The sequence below is a fragment of the Alexandromys fortis genome, unplaced genomic scaffold (assembly GCF_014885135.2).
Source record: "Alexandromys fortis isolate MF-2015 unplaced genomic scaffold, M_Fortis_MF-2015_v1.1 scaffold_79, whole genome shotgun sequence".
NCBI lineage: Eukaryota > Metazoa > Chordata > Mammalia > Rodentia > Cricetidae > Alexandromys > Alexandromys fortis.
The window spans coordinates 3,054,222-3,076,626 of record NW_026067964.1 but is presented as its reverse complement, the minus strand read 5'-3'; the positions used below and the strand labels follow the sequence as shown (position 1 = coordinate 3,076,626).

The following is a 22,405-nucleotide window of genomic DNA, read 5'->3' as shown; positions in this document are numbered from 1 at the left end:
TCTCTCTGTGTGTGTGTGTGTGTGTGTGTGTGTGTGTGTGTGTGTGTGGTTTTTTGAGACAGGGTTTCTCTGTGTAGCTCTGGCTGTCCTGACACTCACTCTGTAGACCAGACTGCCTTCAAACTCAGAAATCCGCCTGCCTCTGCCTCCTGAGTGCTGGGATTAAAGGTGTGTGCTACTGCCCGGCTTTGTTGTTCCTTCCTAATAATATTTTATCTACCCAAGATTCTGGTTGATAGCTCTGAAAAATCATAGAGTTTGTTTTTTCTCTAAGCAAATCCTGTGATATTATTTTCATATATTTTCACAAACTTTCCTTTTCCTAACAAGTCCAGGGCCCTCAGTCATTTGGAGTAGGTTGTAGTCAACAGCTGCTGCTTGAATGTGTCTGCTCAAGAAACTTGTTGAGACAAGTTTAAACTAGGAACAGAAGTTAAAGTTTATGAACTTAGAGGAAAATAACTACATTTGAAACTTTCAGGAAGGGGAGGAGTCCCAAGACCAGGGAGAGAAAAATATCATCCTCAGGAATAGGTGAGGAAACTTAGGCTGTGCTTATCTGGAATCCTTCTGTCCTGTGAGAAGTGGATCCAAGGTTTCCTTTCCTTTCTTTTTCTTTTTCTTTTTTTTTTTTTTTTGCCTATATAAATTTTTATTTTACAAAAGGACATAAAAGTGTTAGATAATAGTATCACCAATCTGTACTGAAATCCACATAGCAGAAAAAAGCAGGTAATGGGTGTCTGTAAAACAGCAGGGGTGGACTAGCAGAAACTGCAGACTTGGGTTAGAAGCATGTACATTGTTCTTCTGTCCTAAGAGCCAGGTATAGACTGGACAGAGATATCTTTAGCCTGATGAGAAGCAGCTTTAATTTTATATATATATAGATGGCAACCAAGATAAATCCAGAATCTTAAGCTTGTGACTAAGCAGTAAGTAGTCATTGTTCTACCAGCTTATCAGAACTCTATTATAAATGCTAAACTCTGAACTTTTATATCATAGAAGGAGGTGGTCTGTTCCTGGTGGGTCATCTCAGTTTATGGTCTTTCTTGGAACCAGGTACTGTGTTAGGGTAAACTACTGAGATTCAGGCCTCTATTAAGCTTGTCATGGCTGGGTCCTGTATCTGCAAAAAGACCATTTGCATTATATGTCTGAAGAGAAAAGCAGAAACAAATATTTGGGAAGACTTATGAAATTTAATCTTGTTAAATGTAATATATCAATAGGCAATTTACTCTTTTCCTTGGGACTTTTTTTTTGAATGATTTGTCCTTTTTCTTCATATGTCTCATTTGTCCAGTTACTTAGTTGAATGCCTTTATTCTCCTGAAAAGACAAAAGCAAAACCCTTCCTCAATTCTAAATTTGGGGTGTTGCTTTCATTGGTCAATGAATAAAGAAACTGCTTTGAACCTGATAGGGCAGAACTTAGGTAGGTAGAGAAGACAGAACTGAATGCTGGGAAGAAGGGCAGAGTGAGAAGAAGCCATGGATCTTCTGCCTGAGATGGACTCCGGTTAGAATCTCTGTTAAGCCACAGCCATGTGGTGATAACACAGATTAATGGAGATGGGTTAAACTAATATGTAAGAGTTAGCCAATAAGAAGTTAGAGCTAATCGCCAAGCTGTGTTTTAATTAATACAGTTTCTGTGTGGTTATTTCAGGTGTAATCTAGCCAGGCGACCATGACAAACAAGGGGCCCTCTCCCTTGTAACATTGGGGAATTTCCCTTTAGATAAGTTATCTGATCAAATGAAAGTACTTGTTAGTTTTAAAAGTTAATTTGGATTGAATAGTCATACTGTTTGGTGAACTATCTCCTCTTCTAATCAAGAGTTCGTTCTCTTGTTCAAATCTAACCTTTATCAATTTTGATTTATGGTTTCTCCTGAAATTTTTGTTTTATTTTCTAAAGCTGTTCTATCATCCCAGAGCAGTATGGTTTTTTATAATAGGCATTAGGTTCTTGAATAGCTCTGGGAAGTAGTTTCCTCCACTGTGACAGGAGACAACTGAACTGAATTTGACAAGATAGCCTACCAGAGGCCCCTCCCAGTGGTTTCTGATGGCAAGGGTTTCTTTAACTGCCCCTTGTTATCTACATTCATTAGTCCGATGCCTGCCCTTGCCACACCTTCTATGTAATTCACAAGGGAGATGCATTCTGTTTGGATCATGCTTAGAAAAAAAAAAAACATTGTTTCTAGGAATGCCCTGTTTACAATCCATTTTTAGGGACTGAAACACTTGACTTTTGATATTTCAACTTTTGATTTTTTTTCAAACCCTCTGGAAATCACCTCTCCTATCCAAGCAGAGTTCACAGATCTCTGTGAGTTCAAGACTACCCTGGGCTACACTAGATTGATCCAGTCTCAAAGAGAAACAGAGCCAGGTGGTGGCGGCTCAGGTCTTTAATTTTAGTACTTGGGAGTCACACACCTTTAATCCCAGCACGATGGAGGTGTAGACAGGAAGAGAGATGGCTGAGCAGAGAGAGGAATATAAGGCAGGAGGAGACAGGAGCTCAGTATTCAGTCTGAGGGTTCAGTGTGAGGATTTGTCTCCACAGGATCTTGCCCCATTCGGTCTGAGGGATCGGCAGAGGTAAAAAGTCTCTCTAGTGGCTGGCTCCTTTACTTCTCTGATCTTTCAGCATTTACCAAATATCTGACTCTGGGTTTTTATTATTAAGACAAATTAGAATTTGTGCCATAGTCCCCAGCATTCAGATGGTGGAAGGAAAAACTGACTCCCTACAGGTTGTCCTCTCACCTCTACTTGCAAGCCATGGCATGGACAAATACACCAAATTTACAAACTAAAAAGTGTATGAATCGGGGAACTCTTGAGCAGGATAATATATTCTAGCTTTGTTCTTACTTTCTGAAAACTGGTAGCTCAGTAGTTGTCATAGGTTAGCATTTTACTTAATTGAAAATATGTGAGTGCTTTGTATGTGTAGCTGTTCACTGCCTGTCTGGTGGTTGTAAGGGCTGGAAGAGGGTGTTGGATCCCCTGGAACTGGGGGTTACAGTAGGTTGTGAGCCACCCTGTGAGTGCTGGGAGTTGATCTGGATCCCCTGGAAGAACGCTGAGCTGTTGCTGGAGCCACACAATTATTTTTTTTTAACTATCTTATATACATTGATGTTTTGCCTGTATATATGTGTGAGGGTGGTGGATCCCCTGGAACTAGAGTTACAGACAGTAAGCTGCCGTGCAGGTGCTGGGAATTCAACCCAGGTCCTCTGGATGAGCAGTCAGTGCTCTTAACAACCACTGAGCCATCTCTCCAGCCCCCTACGATTTTATTTTTCTTGAACTTTTTATCATGTCATTTTTCAAGAGTACACTGATCAGGATCCCCTTGAGAATACACAGGAAGCCTCAAATCCCAGCTTTTGAGAGGCAGAGGCAGAGACAGGCAGATCTCTTGTGAATTCAAGGCCAACCTGGTCTACAAAAGCTAGTTCCAGGAGAGCGAGGGCTGTTACACAGAGAAACCCTGTCTTGAAAAAGCAAGAAACAAACAAGCAACAACAACAAAAACCCAGAATACATAGGATTGGTATGTCTCTTAAGTTTCTTTGAATTTATGTTACTTCCTACTTTTTTCCCTGTAAACTCCATCATCATCCATGCCCTGGCATTGATTAAGTATGCATGGGCAGCCCATTTATGGTGGTTCTCCAGCTGTTCCTGTCCTGAGTAGTCCCAGATGCGTGTGTTATTGTCATGCCCAAGGTTCCACAGTCTTCCTTTTTGCTGTCTACCAAGCGTTTTTGTTTTTGTTTTATTTGGGGGGGGGGGGCTCCCGCCTCACCCTATCCCGTGCCCTCCACCAAGCAGTGCTGTCTTTGGGGATTTGCCGTCATTCACTGTCACAACATGGCTGAAGTTTCTCAATTACCATCGCCGAATCCTGTAGTTTACTTCCTTCTGTAGATGGAGATTTTCTTAATGTCATCATTGCACAGCCTGTCTCTTCTTGTGACACCTAGAACCCTCCTGAGACATGCCATCTCACACACATTCAGCCGCTGTTCTGAGAAGTGTTTCATTGTCCAGGTTTCAGAGTAGTAAAGAAGGCAGCTCAAGACAAGTGTCTCATATACTTGTAATTTTGTTGTTGTTGAGAAATAATATGGTTCTACAGGTACCCAGAGAAAATCCTAAGAATACTAGAAAATGCCTATAGGGATACCTTTGCACCAGTCAGAGTCTGTGGAGAACTAAGTGATAAGTTTAAGACAATCATAGGAGAGTTGCAGGGACGCGTCCTCTTTAATCTGTTCCTGGAATTAATAATAGCAACAGCCCTGGAGGATGAGGAGATAGACTGCAGAAAGGTTGTATACAGACCAATAGCTTGCGTTTCACCAACGATACAGCACTACTTGCTGAAAGTCCAAATTAGCTGCAACCGTGGTAAATAGAGTGGCAGAGTCATTGAAAACCTTAGTGTGAAAGCAAACCTTGAGAAGACTGAGATACAACCCTGGGAAGGGTGCACAAGGATTTTAACATTGTGATAAGGAACCAGAACCTCCAGCCAACAGTCAGCTTTGTCTGTCTGGGAGGAAACCTCAGTACAAAGGAGGGAACTGTTTCAGTCATCAAGAGGAGGATAGGGATAGCAAGCAAGGGCTGCATTCCAGGCACCAGGAAAGGTTTGGTCAGCCAGAGACATATACATAGTGACAACAATATTTTTTTTTTTTTTTCCGAGACAGGGTTTCTCTGTAGCTTTGGAGCCTGTCCTGGAACTAGCTCTTGTAGACCAGGCTGGCCTTGAACTCACAGAGATCCTCTGCCTCTGCCTCCCGAGTGCTGGGGATTACAGGCGTGTGCCACAACTGTCCAGCCATATACTTTGTTAATCATTAATCAATAAATAACCATTGACTAGACCAATTGTGTATCATATCAGGATATATGATCTGCTTGTCTCTTGGTTTTAGTGAGATGAATGAACATGCCTGTATAGACCTAACAAAGGAGGGCATGTGTAATCAAAGAGTCCATAGGCCTTCTCAGTGGGCTTATTCAGCGTTGCTAAATACTGAAATTAGCTGAGCTGTCCTTCAGCAATAGAGTAAGTTGTATATGGTAGCCTTCCATACAGCAAAACAAAACCCAGAGCATTTTAACTGGTGGATACAGAAGCAGTTGTTCCTCAACAGAAGCCGTGTAGAGTGGAGTTTTAATAGAGAATATCCTGGAAGATTAAATTCTAAGTTAAAAAGCCAGCAAAACTAATGTTTTATTTAATCCTTTTTCTCACTGATGGAAATATGTTATCTACTCAATTTTCAAAGCTCTTAGATGAATTTTTGTATCTTGTTCTGTTCATTCATTTTTGTGACTGCGTCATGTCACAATTATGGAAGTGTTTTTATTTCTGACTTTTAAGGGTTTTCCTATCTATGTTGCTTGTTTGCTCTTTTATATTAACAGTAATCAAGTAGATTCAAGGGAAAAAAGACAAAGGTATTTTCAGTCGTATTGCATTATATTAAGCCATTTGGGGAGAACCCTTATATTGTTGATAAATTTAAGCTTAATTTTGATATTGTAAATAAGATTGTCTTTTCTGGTTTTAATTTCAAAACAATTTTTTACAGTTGTATTTATGGTCTGTTTTGTTTTTCTTTCTTTTTGTGCCTGGAAATCACTGTGTAAACCAGCCTTGCCTGTAACTCACAGAAATCTGCCTGTTTCTGCCTCCTAAGTGCTGGGATTAAAGGTGTGGACCATCATGCCTGGTTCTAAAGGAACAAAGTGAAGATTAGGCTGGTTTTTGTTTTTCATTTTCTCTACAGACATTTATATATGAGATATATCTCATATACCACAAAATTCACACGTTGTAAGTGTATATAATATAGTGGTTTGTGTTTTCCTCTGTGTGTGTGCATACATAGTGATTTTAAAAAAATGTTTTTCTGTTGTAAAAGGAGCGGCGGGGCTGCGTCCCCAGCACCCTGGCCGCCTGGCTAGCTTATGCCCCGAAATAATTACACGGACACTGTAATTACTGAGCCATCTCTCCAGTCCCAACCCCATGTCCTTTTATAGTGACTTTTATGTTGAGGGTATGTAAAGTGTGTATTTATGCATACATTTTTATGTGTATGAGCATATGTGCATGTCTTATAACTATATAAACATTTAAAGACATACCCATGAATTCCTGTTTCATTGCTAATTTTTTTTGTTGTTGTTGATATTTTGAGAGAAGGTCTTACACAGTAGCCTGGACTGGCCTGGAACTCTGTGTGTAGTCTAGGATATCCTCAAACTAACCAAATCTCCTACCTTAGTCTCCAGAATGCTTGATTACTGGTGTGAGCCACTATGTCTGGTCTTATTGCCTTTTTTAATATGAATGAATAATGCTAGAAAGTTTTTGATGTTTGTTTGCCTAAATGAACAGACTCAAGCTATCTGTCTAGACATAATGGAGCAGAAGTATAGAAGTCTCCTTACAATAAAATAGGGGTGTTACATTTCAGTAGTTTTATTTTTAATTAATTAATTAATTCTTTGGAGTAAGAAAAGATGGCATTCATTCTAAATGTGTTGTTCCATGTTTGTTAGAGGATGGCCTTTCCAGTGGATTTGCTGGATAACTGCACACATGAGGAACTGGAAAATTCTGCTGAGGACTATCTCTCCAACTTAAGGTGTGCAGACCCTGAAAATCCAGAGTGGTTTTCTATTCTCAATGTTACGGTAAGGCAATGATTTTTTTTTAAACTACCCTTTCAGTGCAGTTTATGTACAAAATCAATATCTGTTTAAAAAATATTAGTGTAAAAAACTCATTCAATTTTGAAATATTTACCAGAAATTTACCAGTAAAATGTGCTAATAGTGATTAATCAATATGAACAAATTGAGTGGCAGATCAGGGTTTTTGGTGTGTGTAAAGTGCAGAGGCCGGAAGACTACTGTTTTATACTTTATTCCCTTGAGACAGGGTTTTTGACCAAACCTGAAGCTTGCCATTTCAATTAGACTTGTTAGCCAGTGAGCTTTTTCAGGATCCTTCTGTGCCCCATCCATCTCCATGCGGACACAAGGGGAATGGTATGTGGTTACTAGGTGAGCGAGCACAGGTGCTCTTGCTGAGTGAGCGAGTGCTTTTCCCACTGAGCCGCCTCCCAGCCTGTCTGTCAAGATACACACAGGTGATTACTCGGGGTTTGTTTTTTTGCCTTTAGTTTTAAAGGTAAGGCACTTACCACTTTTGTTAGGACAAGACACCATGTCAAAGTAGTGTCACTTAAATTCATTTTAGATTTGGAATTTTGAATTTAGAACTTCCTTTTAATTAAAAAAAAGTAAGGCTCAAAATTACATTTTTGTATCATGAATCTTTTCTTAGCTTTGAAAATTTTGTGATTTTGATCAAGAAGATGTGTTATTTTGAGACTTGGAGTCATTTAAATTCCACTACGAACTGAAATGACTAGATTTCTCAATATCTCCAGGTCTCAGAACTTGCTTCTGGGAGTATTTAAGATCTAAATTTTTTTATTGTATGGGGAGGCATGTGTGGAATTAGAGGGCAGGTTTTAGTTCTTTTATCCTACCATGTGGGACTTGGTGATGAAACATAGAAGCAAGTTCCTTTACCCCCTGAGCCATCTCACTTGCCCTCATGTAAAGAATGTCTAACAATTTCTCCAGCACAAGCATTTTTTGTTTGTTTTTCGAGACAGTGTTTCTCTGTGTGATAGCTCTAGCTGTCCTGGAACTAGATCTTTTAGACCAGGCTGGCCTTGAAGTCACAGAGATCCGCCTGCCTCTGCCTCCTGAGTTGAGTGCTGGGGTTAAAGGTGTGTACCACCACCGCCCAGCTGGCACCAGTATTTTTCATTCTTTAAATTGACTGGCTCTGGAAAAGTAATGCTAGGTCAGTGAAAACAGCTTTGTTCAAGTATTGTACGTTCCTCGCTGAAGCGTCAGTCTTCTTAACTGATCCCTTTACTAGGAAATGAAGTGTGTCCCTCTCGTGAAATCTAGTGATAAAAAACTATCACTAGATAGGTAGTTGGTTTTCAGTGACATTTGCTTCTCCTCAGGAGCATGGCTGGCCTCTAGGAATGTTTATAGAAACAAATTTTTATTTTTCCACAAGAAAATTTTTGCAGAAGAGAAGCCTCTTTTTTTTTACTGTTGCTTGTTTGTGTTTGTTCTCTTTAGGAGAGACTAGGGATGTTATCTTGTGTGCAGTGAAGCTGTGTTATAGAATACACTTGAGAAAAGCTTAAGTTCTGGCAAATCCTTTGGTATTTTTTGTCATGTATTTTTATTAAATTCTCCACTAATCTTGAACCATCTTTTATTTCAGATTCCTATTAGCCTGTCAAATGTGGGCTTTGTGCCTCTTTATGGTGGAAATCAGGCCCAGAAAATTCTTGCTCTCTTTGCACCTGAGGATTCACTCACAGGTCTCTTCTTTGCTTCATTTTTGTAAATTGCGGATCTTGAATTCAAACAGTTAGGAATTTACTGAGAAACTACATAAAATAATTTGTTGTAAATTTTTTTTTCAAATTTTAGTTTTAGAAAAGTGCAGTTCTTAATTGCTTGTAATTAAACATTTAATGAATGAAGTAAAATAAAAGTAAGTGTAAATTGTGAGTTCAGGATCTGGGAGAAGAGGGCATAGCTGAGTAGTAGAGAGAGCACTTACCTGGACTTGAGGGGTATTGGTTCTGATTCTCAATATGGCAGAAAAGGAAAGCAAGCAAGAATGGGTGTATTTCAGGTGTGTATGTAATCCTTAGTAGGTAGTAGTATTGTCTTGTTGACCCTTTAGACGTAAGTGTTAATGGTCATTTTTCTGTTTTAGCTGTGGCACTTTACCTTGTTGACCAGTGGTGGGCCATTGATGATATTGTGAGAACATCTGCACCTTCGAGAGAGGGGCTAAAGCAGGTAATCAGTTCATGTCCTTCAGTGAGTCCTATAAAGCGATGGGCTTCAAAGTTGTTGACATTTCCCTCATTTTCATATAACCCAGTAACACTGAACTGGGGTTTCTTATGGTGAAACCGGGACCTCGTTTATATGACCCTTCCTTTCCTGAATAGGTGAGAAGAATGAACCCCTGGATTAGCTACTGAGGCTGCCTGCCTGGCCTCGCTCTCCTGAAGCTTCTGACCCTCTGTTTGGAGGAGGAGAGCCTAGGGTTGGGTGGTTGCAGTTGAAGCACTCCAGTTGGAAGGACTAAGGCCTTCAGATTTGATATCTCACATAGGCTGTGTTGCAGTTCCTGAATCATTTCTTACTCTGCGTTTGGAACGCTGAGAGACACATCCAACTCAAAGGGAAGGAATTTTTAGGGAAGAAATATATAAGGGTTCATCCTTCTGCATATTCTATTTATTCATAAAAAGAAGTTTTAGGAGAGTAATATACCAAACATTATTCCTTCTGGATATTGTATTTATACTTGAATATGCCTTTAGATTGCAGAGTAAGAAGCCCATTTCACAGAAAGTGGGAGAATACACATCTGGATATCTGCCAGTCTATGTAGTTCAGCCTAGTCTTGAACTACTATAGATGAAGAAGGAATTTTAAGCATGTATGAAGTCATAAAATAGGTATAGGGAGCCGTGCAAGAGTGTAATTTGTCAGCTCTGACAGTGAAAGTGTACATAAAGAAAGTAAATGTCCTGTGAAATTGAAATATAACTGAGGTATGGTAGACAGCCACAGGAGGGCTAAAGGATAGAGAAGGACAGGACAAGTAGATGTCTCTTCCTCTCCTACTCACGGGGAGAAACTAAAGCCTCCATGTGTGGACTGGGAAAGGAGGATGACGTAAGACTGGCGACACCTTCAGCTCAGTGCCCGTCCATCTGACAGTGGCATCTCTGAGATAGGGATAGGGCAGGAAGACCAGGTCGTCTATCAGATTCTGGCTAGTAAGGAAAAATGGTAAATTCTCAGGAGGGAATAGCTTGTTTATAAACATATGATCTTGAGCAAGGGACATTATTGTTGCAGACTTTTTCCTCTTTTATTTGTTGGGGTAAAATTAAATCGATACGATAAAGATTACAGCCCTGTGTCTCAAAGATAGGTTTAGTTATATAGGTGGAGGTCCCCAGGCTCATGCTACAAGACTTTCCCCCTTTTTCTGTCCTGGTCATCACACTACCAGTTCCCTGGAGCTCATGGATGGCATACTTACCATTTTCAGTGTGCTGAATGAAGGAACTAATCTCTGAAAAGCAGAATCCACAAACAAAGATGGAACCTGGGTACATTAGCCATTTTTTCTGTGATAAAGTACCCTGACCAAGGCAGTTTACAGAAGGAAGAGTTTATTTGGGCTTACAGGTCCAAAAGTAGTAAGATCCATCATGACAGGGATGCTTGACAACAAGCATGCGTGGTGCTGGGGGAGGAGATTGAGAAATCACACCCTGAACTGCAGGCAGCAAAGCAGAGAGCAATTGGGAGTAGAGCAAGGCTACATTATCTCAAAAGTCCATCACCAGTGACATCCTTTCCCAGCAAGGCTGCACCATGTAAATTCCCCAAGCAGCTCCAACAACTGGGATCCAAGTGTTTAAATACCTGAGCCTATGGGGACATTTCCCATTCAAAGCACCACACTGAGGATGTACGTCAGTTGGTAGAAGGCTTGTCTAGTATACACGAAGCTTTGGGTTTGATCCCATCATTGCATAAACTGGGTGTGGTGCCTGGGAGGTGGAACACAGGAGGATTAGGAATTCAAGTAAGTTCAGGATCACCCTTGATTTCATTGAGACAGTCTCTAAAAAATAAGTAGGGACAAATAAATTTAAATAGGAATATATGTAAGGTAATATGTATTATATGTGTGTATTTCAGAAAGATTAGTTGTACATGTACACACTATCCTCTAAAACAGCATGTGTGAGAAAAATTTGGCTTTAAATAAATAGAAGTAAAATGAAGCTAAGAAGCGTTGATAGCAAGTTCACATTAATTTCAGAATATCTTCCATGTAAACACCGTATGCCAAGTGTGCACAGAGATACTAGAGGATCTGAGGCACTTCTAAGGGAGAGGACCCGGATTCCAAAGTAACTCTCAACTGGCTTTATTCTCTTTCTTCAGTATTTAAGGTTGTATTGGTATAAAATTCAGAAGAATGTCATAGCTATCTTCAAATGATGGTACTCTGTGTAGCTGCATGTTATCAAAGAACAGCCATTGGAAAGCAGATTTCAGCTCAGTGTGAAGAGTTTTAAATTGGTTACTGCTACATAAGGAAGTGGTCTGTCATTTAGAGATTGACTGTTCTGTCATATTGTTTGGCTTGGAGAACCCCTGCCAGGGGTATTTATTTTGGAAGTGTGTGCATGTAGCAATAGTTTCTTTTTTTGCACAAATGGTTAGGACAAAGTTGTTTTCCTTTAAGGTGATGATTAGAGAATCTGGATTGTGATCCGTTTGGGGGTCAAATGACCCTTTCACAGGGGCTGTATGTTGGAAATTTATATTATGGTTCATAACTAATAAAATTACAGTAATGAAGTAGTAACAAAATAATTTTTTGAGTGGGAGTTACTACAACATGAGGAACTGTGTTAAAGGGTCACAGCATCAGGAAGGCTGAGAACCACTGTTTAAGGGGACTTGGGAAGAAAATAGACTTTATAAACAGAAGTCTTGTTTTTGCATTGGAAATGTCTGTGGGAAAGCTGACTTTAATAACAGAAGGCTGGGGTAACCGTGCAGTGCCTGTGATGGTGTGGCTCTGAGTGAGAGCTGGGCCCCAAGTGTGTGTCCCTAGACTTCCCTGCTGTCACCGTATCTGCTCATCTGCTCTAGCAAAGGGGTGTGTGGGTGGGAAGGCTGGGTGTCCTTAGAGCAAGGATAGGGCTATCTCAGGAACATCTCACCTGATAAAGGAAAGATGCCTTTCTCAAGGGCATAGTTAGGACTGCCTTTATGAAATGTAATTGTTCTGCAACTCTCTTGGGAGTAGTATAGACTTTTAAAAATATTTATTTTAGTATAGGGGCAGGAATGGGGTGAAATAGGATTGAAGCAGAGTATGTTAGGGCCACAGTAGTTAGGGCCACAGACAGCCCTTGGATCTGGGCTGCTAGAATCATGAAGACACTGCACTGAGTGAGATGCTAGACAGGGTGTGCTTGGGCCCTGATTTGCCCGTTTTAGAATTTGCTACAAGACAGTATCTGTGCTTAAAATGTGTTGTGGGAATGGACTGTTCTTGTTAGTGATTAGCCTTGATTCTGTGATAATAGAATGTTTATGATAATAGAATGTTTCAAATTGTGTTGACTGTCCTGGAAGTGCTCTGATGACATAGGAGATGTGGGAGCTGGGGACAAGGTGACTGGTGTCTCCTTGTAGCTGCACATTGTAATCGCTGTGCCTGCTGTCTGACTCTCTTTGTAGGTGAGCACTCTCGGAGAAAGAGTGGTTCTGTATGTTCTCAACCGAGTTATTTATAGAAAGCAGGAAATGGAGAGAAATGAGATCCCATTCCTATGCCATAGCAGTACTGACTATGCTAAGATTCTGTGGAAGAAAGGAGAGGCTGTTGGGTTTTACTCAGTTAAGCCTACAGGTGAGTTTTACAAGTTCCTTAAACTGTGTTACAGAAATCTCCATTTTGGTCCCCAAGTGTGTTGGTGTCTTAACCGCTGGAGTGCAAGTTGAGATGCTTGCACTTAGGATTTCTTCTGAAGTGTCAGTTCTCCTGTCCATGGGAGAGCAGACTAGACCTTAGACCCAGAAGATTGGAGAAGGTTGTCATTTCACCGTGATCTTTATAGCCATGTGTTTGTTTAAAGGTTGCTATTTTGATTTCTGCTGCTGTTCCTATTACTTATTAAACCTGCTTGCTGCTTGGCCTACGTGCATTGCCATTTCTATTTAGAATGCTTAAAATAAATACAGATTTGGTTTGAGGTGCTGCAGCTAATTTCAGCCTTTCTTCCTTTTAAGCTCCATCTCCCTCTGCTGGCTAGTAGTGGAATTAAGGCTGTGTATGCCAGCCTTTACATCAGGAAGTAACCTCTTTATTTCAAGGGATTGCCTTTTTTTTAAAAGAAACTGAAGCATAACTGAAATTATTATTTTTTTTAAAAGATTTATTTATTTATTATGTATACAATATTCTGTCTGCATGTATGCCTACATGCCAGAAGAGGGCACCAGATCTCATTACAGATGGTTGTGAGCCACCATGTGGTTGCTGGGAATTGAACTCAGGACCTCTGGAAGGAAAGTCGTGCTCTTAACCTCTGAGCCATCTCTCTAGACCCTGAAATTATTTTTGAGAAATTGTCCCAAAGAAAACCTAAAACACTCTTGCCGTCTTTCTTGCTTTTTTTTTTTTTTTTTTTTTTTTTTTTTTTTTTTGGTTTTGGTTTTGGTTTTGGTTTTTCCAAGACAGCATTTCTCTAGCTTTGGAGCCTTTCCTGGAACTAGCTCTTGTAGACCAGGCTGGCCTCGAACTTACAGAGACCCACCTGCCTCTGCCTCCCAAGTGCTGGGATTAATGGCGTGCGCCACCAATGCCCAGCTCTTTCTCACTTTGTTTTCCCTCTTCACATATACAGTAGGCAAATGATACGCCTGTAGCCATAAGATAAAATCTTTTAAAAAATATTTCTGTGTGCATGCGCGTGTATGAAAGTCAGACAATTGTGGGAATCAGTTCTCACCTTTCACCATGTGGGTCTTAGGGATACACTCAAGTTGGGCTTGGCAGCAAGCACCTCAAAACAACCAAAATCTAGTGAATGAGACAAAATAAACCCTACCAAAACAAAACAAAAAGTTGTAGTCAGTAGACACCTAATCACTCATGGTAATGAATGATGCATTTAATGTATTGGCAAGAGAAGTTGATGAAGACTAAGCACTTAATTCTGCCTAGAAGAAGTGCCACCAAAAAAAATATTTGAAAGTGTCCCTGGAGGGTCAGTAGGGTTATCAGAAGTTAGAGATGTAGGGAAGAGAAAAGACCATGCTAGTAATCACGTGCGTGGGTTCTAAGTTTGTAAAGGAGAGTTGCAAATGTGCAGGGCGTGTTGAAATAAGCTTGACTTGTGGGACTAAAACATTGGAAAGGATAAAGAGAAGAATCTTACTACAGAACAAAGCACCCAAAAGTTGGAGAGGTGAAGGTGAAGATTACATTGGGTAGTGTCATAAAGGCCATGTTAAGACAGGTGACATTTTATTGTCACAGCACATTAGGGACATGGGTTTTATAGCACTTGATTGGTAAGTAGGAAAGTTATCTTTTAAAGTCAAGAAGTCCTTAATAGATCTTTGGTAGTTCAGATGAGAGAAGGGCCCAGTGAGGACTATAGTGGTAGAGACCGAGAAGAAAACGGAATGGAGGGCAGTGAACTCAGCGTTGCTGGAGATGGGGTTTGAGTTTCTGCTATCTGAAGATGAGTAGTAATTCTTTTGTAAGTCAGTAAAATTTAGTCTGGCTTGTTAGACAGTGTCAAGTAATTTGAAATATCCTCTGGATGACTGTGAGAAGTATTACTCAAGCCAAAACTAGATCTTACTAAGTTTTTCTGGATTGGTTTCTTTAGAATAGCTAATACCTAACTGACTTAAATAGCATAAAAAATGAACACCCAATTTGTTTGGCATCCATATCATACAGTGTGGGAAAGCTATTCCCACACAGACCCTTTTATGAGATGCTGACTGTGGTTTTAGGGTGGTAAAGGATTGCCTTCCTGGAGGACAAAGAAGGGGTTCCTGAGAAGAGGAAGCTGCTCATTGTGGCAGAATAGGTCTGTGATTTCTGTGCTTAGATCTTGAAATCGTTGTTGGAGTGCATTTATTCATGTTATTATTAGGAGCCATACAAATGAGGAAAGGGGGAGGAAAGAGGAGGGAGAAATATTAAGAGGGACAAATTGAAATAATAAAAATGTAAGCTCCATCCTTGAAGAACTTAGGTTTTAGAGGAAGAGATGGGAAAGAACAGCTGAGAGAGAGTTTGGGAAGGGCGGTTTTATTTATTTGTTTATTTTACTTTGTTTTTTTTTTATTTTTATTTTACATTCCATCCACAGTTCTCCCCTACCCCACCCCCTCTCCCCGGGAGGTGCTGTTTTAAATAGAAAGGTTAGGAGAAGCTTTTCTGAATGAACTGATGGAGGAACTCAGGCGGAAGCTGAAAATGGAGACACAGATTTGAATGCTTCAGAAATTGCAGGTGGCTACCATGCCTGGTTTATAGAGAGGGAGTGACAGAATTTGGAGAGCATAGAGGTTGTATCTGAAAAGGTCTCTAGGCCAAAGAAAGAGTTAATTCTGCGCTATGGTGAAGGGAAGCAGTGAAGAGATTTCAGGATGGCACAGCACCAGACAGCTCTGTGGGAATCCAGGTGCCCAGAGTGGGCAGGTGTTCTGTTTAGTCTGGAGAGTCACCTACAACTATCATGCTTTTTGTATAAGTGTTTTGCTTGCATGTATGTATGTGTACCATGTATATGCTTGGTACGCACACAGGTCAGAAGAGGGAGTCAGATCCAACAGAACTAGAGTTCTGAATGGTGATGAGCCACCAGGTGGGTGCTGCAAACTGAACCCAGCTCCCTTGCAGGAACCACTGGTCCATCTCTGTAGCCCCACAGATTTTGTTTTGAATGAGTGCGTTTATTAAATACATAGCAAACTGCAGTAAGAATAGATAATAGTAAGTTGTAGATAGGTCACAAAACATCATTAAATAAGGTACTTAAAATATCCAGTAGAAATCAATTGAGAACATCCCATTGAGGTTGGTTGGTAGGTAGAGTGTATCTTTACAGAGTGTCCCATGTCATCCCCCACCCCCTTTGAGGCTTCCAAGTAAAAGAACAAATAATAAGTAATGTCATTAAATCCATCAGGAACTGAGTGGGCAAGCCTCATTAAGGCAGCCAGCTGGAGTTCCTGATTAAGAGTCACTGGCAGAGCAGTCTCCCCAGTAAGGCTTCCAGCAGATAGTGATGACATCATCAAAGCTAAAGCTCATAATAACCAGCTGAGACCAACTGGGGAAGTTGAGACAGTCAGCTGGAATTCCCTATTGAGATTTCTCTCCAGGGATGTGCTTCTCATAGCTGAACTTCCAACTTCTCTTTCACTTTTAAATCATGGGATAAACAATAGTAACATCTGTTGGAAATAGTTTACTTTTTTTTTAAAGCTATATTTAAAAACATAATGCTTTTACCCTTGGGCTATTTTGTTCTCTTCCCTCCCTGTCACAAAGTGTCTTCCTTTTTGTTCTGTTTTGTTTTTCTGTTGGTTTGTGTGTTTGTTTGAGGACAGGGCACATCTCCAGACAAGGGCCCTAGAGGATCCTTTGTGACAGACTTGTTTAGCTGTGAAATGGGAAGGGACTGGGGACGTCTCTACCCAGAGCCAGCTTCTAAGTGAGCAGAAACAGCTCATGACAGCTTACCAGTAGAATGCATGTGAGTAGAGTTGACAGTTTAGTGAAGAAGCTACTTTGGAAGGCCTGCTAAGCAATGCTGTACCCTGGGCAAAGGCCCCAGGTATTGTTACTGCTTCATGATTTCTGATTGTTGCCGTGGACTGTGTAGAAAGACCAGGGTGAGTAACTGGACCCAAGGGGGGTGAGACTTACTGAGAAAGTGAGAAATTGGGTAAACTTGAAGGAATGTATTTTTAGACTGTCCTGACAGAAATTCGTTATAAATGGTATACATCAAATGCCTAAATTGCTATTTGTATTTTAAACAACATTTTTGTATATTTGCATACCACATAATTTACCTGTTTCAGATATATCATATGTCACCATTTTTAGATAATTTTTATTACTGCAAAAGACAGAACTGTGTACAATAGGAGTCACTCCCATTTCCAGGCTTTGACAACCATTAATTAATCTAGATCATACATCATGTGACTGGTGTCTAGCTTTTTTTTCCTTTTTTCTTTTTGGCTTAATAGTTTGTTTCCTAGTCTCATATATATTGTATTGTGTATTAATACTTCTTTAAAAAACATATTTATTCATTGTATCTGTATTATTGTTTTGTTTGCACATCATGTGTATGTCTTGTGTTCTCAGAAGAGGAAGGCACTGGAACCCCAGAACTGGAGTTGTGGATGGTTGTTAGTCGTTATGTGGGTGCGGGAACCAAATGCGGGTTCTCTGCTGAGCCATATCTCTAGCTCCAATGCTTCATTTTTTTATGACCAAATAACGTTTTCTTGTATAATGTTGTTTTAGTCTGGCTTGCTGGTTGCTGTGACTACATACTTGAGCAAAAGTACCTGAAGGGAGATTTGTTTTTGGCTCATGGTTTTAGCAGTTTTGGTCCATGGTAGAGCAGGGAGAAGGTTAAGGTTATGTTTAAAGATAGCAGTAGTGTTGTGTACATATAGTCATAGTCAAGTATGTATATCATAAAATGGAATGAGCTGTTTGTTCTATATTGCTTAACCACAGGCAAATATAAAATAAGAATTATTCTTTTTATCACATGAATACAATTAGAGTGTATGACAAAAGTTGTAATACACTTTATATTATAGAATATATGCAGTTTTTTGTACTTCTTAACATAAGGGAAAAAACTATTCAGAAACATTCGGTCATTTACTAAATGTACATGTAGTCTAATGTGTAAAATTCTTTGGTTTCTCTTACTACTGCAGGAAGCTTATGTGCCTCATTTCTTACTCAGAGTTACCAACTGCCAGTTCTTGATACAATGTTTATAAGAAAGAAATACAGAGGAAAAGATTTGGGGCTTCATATGCTGGAGGACTTTGTTGATTCCTTTACAGAAGAAGCCCTTGGCTTGCGGTACCCGCTGTCTTCTCTCATGTACACAGGTGAGTGGACTGAGCTGAAACTTGTCACCTGAAATATGTTTCTCCAGACAATTAGATTAGAACTTTTTGCTTTCTAGGGCTTAACTTTCTAATGTAATTTTATTCTGTGGTATCTAGTTGTAACATGGCACATAATAACCTTTTTAATGTTTGAAGTCAGGGTCGTACAGTGTAGGCGTTGGCCTTGAAATGGTGATTTTCCTGCCTTAACCTCTGAGTTCTGGAATTCTGGGCCAAGGAAGGTGTAACATTTTCTGCAAGAATTTTTTACTCCAAAACTTGTTTATTTTCAGGTGAAAAGTTTTTGTGCCTTTCTTACTATACTTACTGTATTTTTCAGATTTTCCTCCAATTTTAAAGCCTCTTGTAGGGACTGGAGAGATGGCTCAGAGGTTAAGAGCACTGCCTGCTCTTGCAGAGGCATGGTGGCTCACCCCCATCTGTAAAGAGATCTGGCGCCCTCTTCAGGCATACATGCAGATGCAGACAGAACACTGTATACATAACAAATAAATCTTTAAAAAACAAAACAAAACAACTTCTTATTTAGGTTCTCTAGGATCACTAATTATAGGCTCAATGTCCTTTATTTATGGCTAGAAACCAAATATGAGTGAGTACATCCCATGCTCCTCTTTTTGGGTCTGGCTTACCTCACTCAGGATAGTTTTCTATTTCCATCCATTTGCCTGCAAACTTCAAGAAGTCCTTGTTTTTTACTGCTGAGTAGTACTCTAATATGTATATATTCTATACTTTCTTCATCCATTCGGGGAGGGGGAGGGAAATGGGAGGCGGTGGCGAGGAAGAGACAGAAATCTTTAATAAATATTTTTAAAATAAAAAGAAAAAAAACCAACCAAAAACCTGTAGTTTTCATCTCTCTCAGGATGACCCTTTAGAGATAGATGTCTTACTTAGGTTGTCTGCCACTCCCATCCCTACCCCCACTGATAACCAAAGCTCCTAATGACCTCTCCTTTTCAGAGTTGATTACAAATAAACCCTATTTTGTGGTTCTCTGCAAATGCCATGGCAGCAGAGTAGCAATCCAGGGCAAGAAGGAAATCCAGTTTAACATGACTTATTAACCAGTGTTGGTTCAAGTTTCCTGAGTCCAACACTGGTGGTTTATGTTAAGCATATTTAAATTTCCTGGTGTAACACAAGCCCATGTCCACCATAAAGCTTAAGGCATGATTACATCAAAATTCTTTTCAAAGTACTTGTCACTTCCTGCATGAAGATGGTTCTATAGATAGGCTACCTGTGTTACCTTAAGGGCCTAGTGTGGCAAGTGCAGAGGTCATCCCAGGGTATTAACCATTTCCAGCCCTGTATGTGGGAGCCTGGGGGAGCCAGATGTGGCCTGGCCCTACAGATATCGCACAGAGGTTGCCTTGCCTGTTAACCACCTTAGTTCCCAGCCTTCTGGTCAGAAAACAGGTTATACATCTCTTCCTTTGAATAGATGACCCTGCATGTTCAACATTCCTGGTTTCCCTAGTGCTTATCTATGAGAGCAAGGTTCTCTGTACCCCTACAGTTATCATAGACAGGCCATTCTACTTGTATATTTATTTACACTAACTCATAGTCTCTCTTACAATGGAATTCTTAAATCTAAGTATACACTCTTTAATAGTCTTGAGTGTGGGATAGGTGTTGGAGAGAGGCTTTTCATAAGGTTCTGACCTCTCCCACCTCTACTCCTCCTCTTTAACAAACCATCTTTTAGGATGCATGCATGCGTGCATGCCTGTATGCTTGAGTGCTTTCGTGCATGTGTGCCTGTCTGTTTGCCAGCCAGGCCACATGTATGCTAGTGCCTGTGGATGCCAGAAATTACATTGGATCTCCTAGAGCAGGAGTTATAGGCAAGTTGTAAGCCACCCAACATGGCTGCTGGGATCTAAACTCAGGTCCACTGGAAGAGTAGCAAGTTGTTTGTTTGTTTGTTTGTGTATTTTTGTTTTTTGATAGTGGAACCATCTCCCTAGCCCCTCTTTTCAAGTTTTGTATCAGTATTATATGTTGTTTATAGGAAGTTTTCATCCTTTTTGGTTAATCTTATTCCTAGGTATTTTAAGGCTCTTTTAAATGAGATTGTTTTCCTGATTTCTATTTCTAATAATTTGACATTAGTGGGTCTGGGGACATGGCTCATTGAGTAAGAACACTTGCTTTAAAGGCAAAAAAGAACACGAATTCAGATTCCCGGCACCCATGGAAAAGTTGGGCATAGCCATAAGTGCCTGTAACCCTAGTATTTGAGGGTTGAAGGTGGATGGGTTATTTTGAGTTTGCTGGCCAACCAGCTTTACCAAAATTGTGAGCTTTGGGTTCAGTAAGAAACCCCATCCCAGATAATAAACAGAGGGTAATAGAGGAAGGTAGAAACATCTTCTGGACTTCTGCATGGATAGGTACATGCGTGTGCATGTACTTCACACATTGCACATTACACGTGCACCATCCAAGAATAAGCACATACATAAATTAAATAAATAAATTCCTATTTTGATGGTTCAGTAGTTGAGAGCATTAGCTGCTCTTCCAGAAGACTTGTGTTTGGTTTCCAATATTCACGTGGTGGCCCACAGCCATCTATAACTTCAGTCCTGCACGATCCTGTTCTCTCTTCTGGCCTCCATGGGCAGCAGATGTGCAAGTGGTGCAGACATACATGCAGGCAAATGCCCATACACATAAAAAGAACTATTAAAAAATATTTGCCATTCTGTATAGCAGCACTATGTTGGTTTTGTGCTCTGCAAGGTTACTGTGTTTTTAACATAGATTTGAACAAGGCACGTGTTACTGAGAAATTAGAATTTTCTTTTACAGGTTCTTAGTCCTTGATAAAAAAGACTCAGAAGGAAGCTTAAGAATCAAACGAGAATTTGAGTGCTAAACCACAGGATTTCCATGCTGTAAGTCCCAGAAGGTGCTAGGAGGAGAGAGACAGAGAAGGAAGAGTGAAAGTCAGCAGTGGAGATGTGCAAGGGCCGAGGGTGTACAGAAAAAATAGTGAGAAATCCCAGAACATCAGAGAGTGTTTGGGACTGTGGTCAGCATCCCAAGAATAGACCACAAGGGGCAAAAAGGAAGGTAGACACTTGGGTTTCAGCTTAGAGAAGTGGCAGGTTTAGCAGTGAGTATTTGTGAGCAACTGCCACGAGAGAAGGGCTCCTGGGATGGATGAGGCCATTATCTCTAATTGCAGATAATTATTCCTCCCATCTCCTTAACACATCTTAGAGTAAATCAGTTTGCTTGAGGAGTGAACTCCCGCCCAAGTAATTGGCAAGCCCAGTGGGTTAACTTTTTTGTTTAAAAAAAACTATAATCCTTTTTCTTTTAGTTAGTTAATTTTTTCTCAACCCAATCAGTTTCCCCTCCCTCCTGTCTTCCCAGTCCCTCTCCCAGCCTTCCCTTCATCCACTCCCTCTACCTTCCTTCAGAAAAGTGCTGGCCTCCCATGTATATCAGCCAGGCATGGCAAATAAAGTTACAGCAAGACTAGGCACCTCCTCTCCTGTTCAGGTTGGACGAGTCAACCCAGCAGGAGGAAAGGGTCCCATCCCAAGAGCAGGCAGTAGAGTTAGAGACAGTCCCCAATCCCTCTGCCAGCTGTTCCACAAGAAGACCAAGCCACACAACTGTAACATATGTGCAGAGGGTACAGGTCAGTCCCATGCAAGTTTTCTGGTTAACGGTTCATGTGAGCCCACATGAGCCCAGGTCAGTTGACTCAGTGTGTTTTCTCACTCATGGTGCTTTTAGCTCCTCTGACTTCCATGATCCTTCTCTTCACTGGATTTCCAGAGGTCCGCCCATTGTTTGGCTATAGGTCTCTGCATCTGTTTCCATCAGTTGCTGGGTAAAGCATTCTGATAACAGGTGGACTAGGCACCTAACTGAGCATAGCAGAATGTCATTACTGATCATTTCATGACTTTTTTCCAGTCATGTTTGGGTGGACATCCTAGTTCTCTGGACCCTCCAGGTCTTGTCGCTGGACTAGTCATGTATTGACCACTCCTGTCACTTTTGTGCCACCTTTGTCCCAGCATATCTTATAAAAGCAGGCAGATTATAGGTCAGAGGTTTGTGTGGCTGGATTGTAGTCCCAGTCCCTCCACTGGAAGTCCTGCCTGCCTGCAGGAGACGGCTAGTTCAAGTTCCGTATCTCCCATTGCTAGGAGTTTTAGCTAGGGGTCACCCTCGTAAGTTTCCAGGAGTTTCCATTGCACTAGGTTTTAGCTTATCCCAAAGATGCCCCTGATTCCAGTTGTCTTCTTCAGTAGTCTCCCTCCATCCTTCCCCCACATGATACCACCTGTTCCTGTGACCATCCTCCCGCTTAGCCTTCCCCTCCCTCACAACCTGTGATGTCTTTTCTACTTTCCCTTCACAGTGAGATTCACGTGTGCCCCCTTGAGCCCTCATTGTTGCTTAGCTTCTTTGGTTTTTCTTTAGGTTTTTTTTTTTTTTTTTTTTGGTGTGT

At 40.6% G+C, this 22,405-nt stretch overlaps 1 protein-coding gene across 1 annotated transcript in view; it reads left to right on the top strand.

The window, feature by feature from the left end:
- Nucleotides 1-22,405, top strand: part of Fam169a (family with sequence similarity 169 member A) — a 57,985-nt gene that overhangs the window by 16,698 nt on the left and 18,882 nt on the right. Inside the window, exons 2-6 of the mRNA XM_050153801.1 lie at nucleotides 6,616-6,750; nucleotides 8,375-8,474; nucleotides 8,879-8,964; nucleotides 12,457-12,628; nucleotides 17,716-17,895. Of these exons, the coding sequence (XP_050009758.1) occupies nucleotides 6,619-6,750; nucleotides 8,375-8,474; nucleotides 8,879-8,964; nucleotides 12,457-12,628; nucleotides 17,716-17,895 (670 nt within the window). The 5' untranslated portion in view covers nucleotides 6,616-6,618. The remainder of the gene's footprint in view (nucleotides 1-6,615; nucleotides 6,751-8,374; nucleotides 8,475-8,878; nucleotides 8,965-12,456; nucleotides 12,629-17,715; nucleotides 17,896-22,405) is intronic.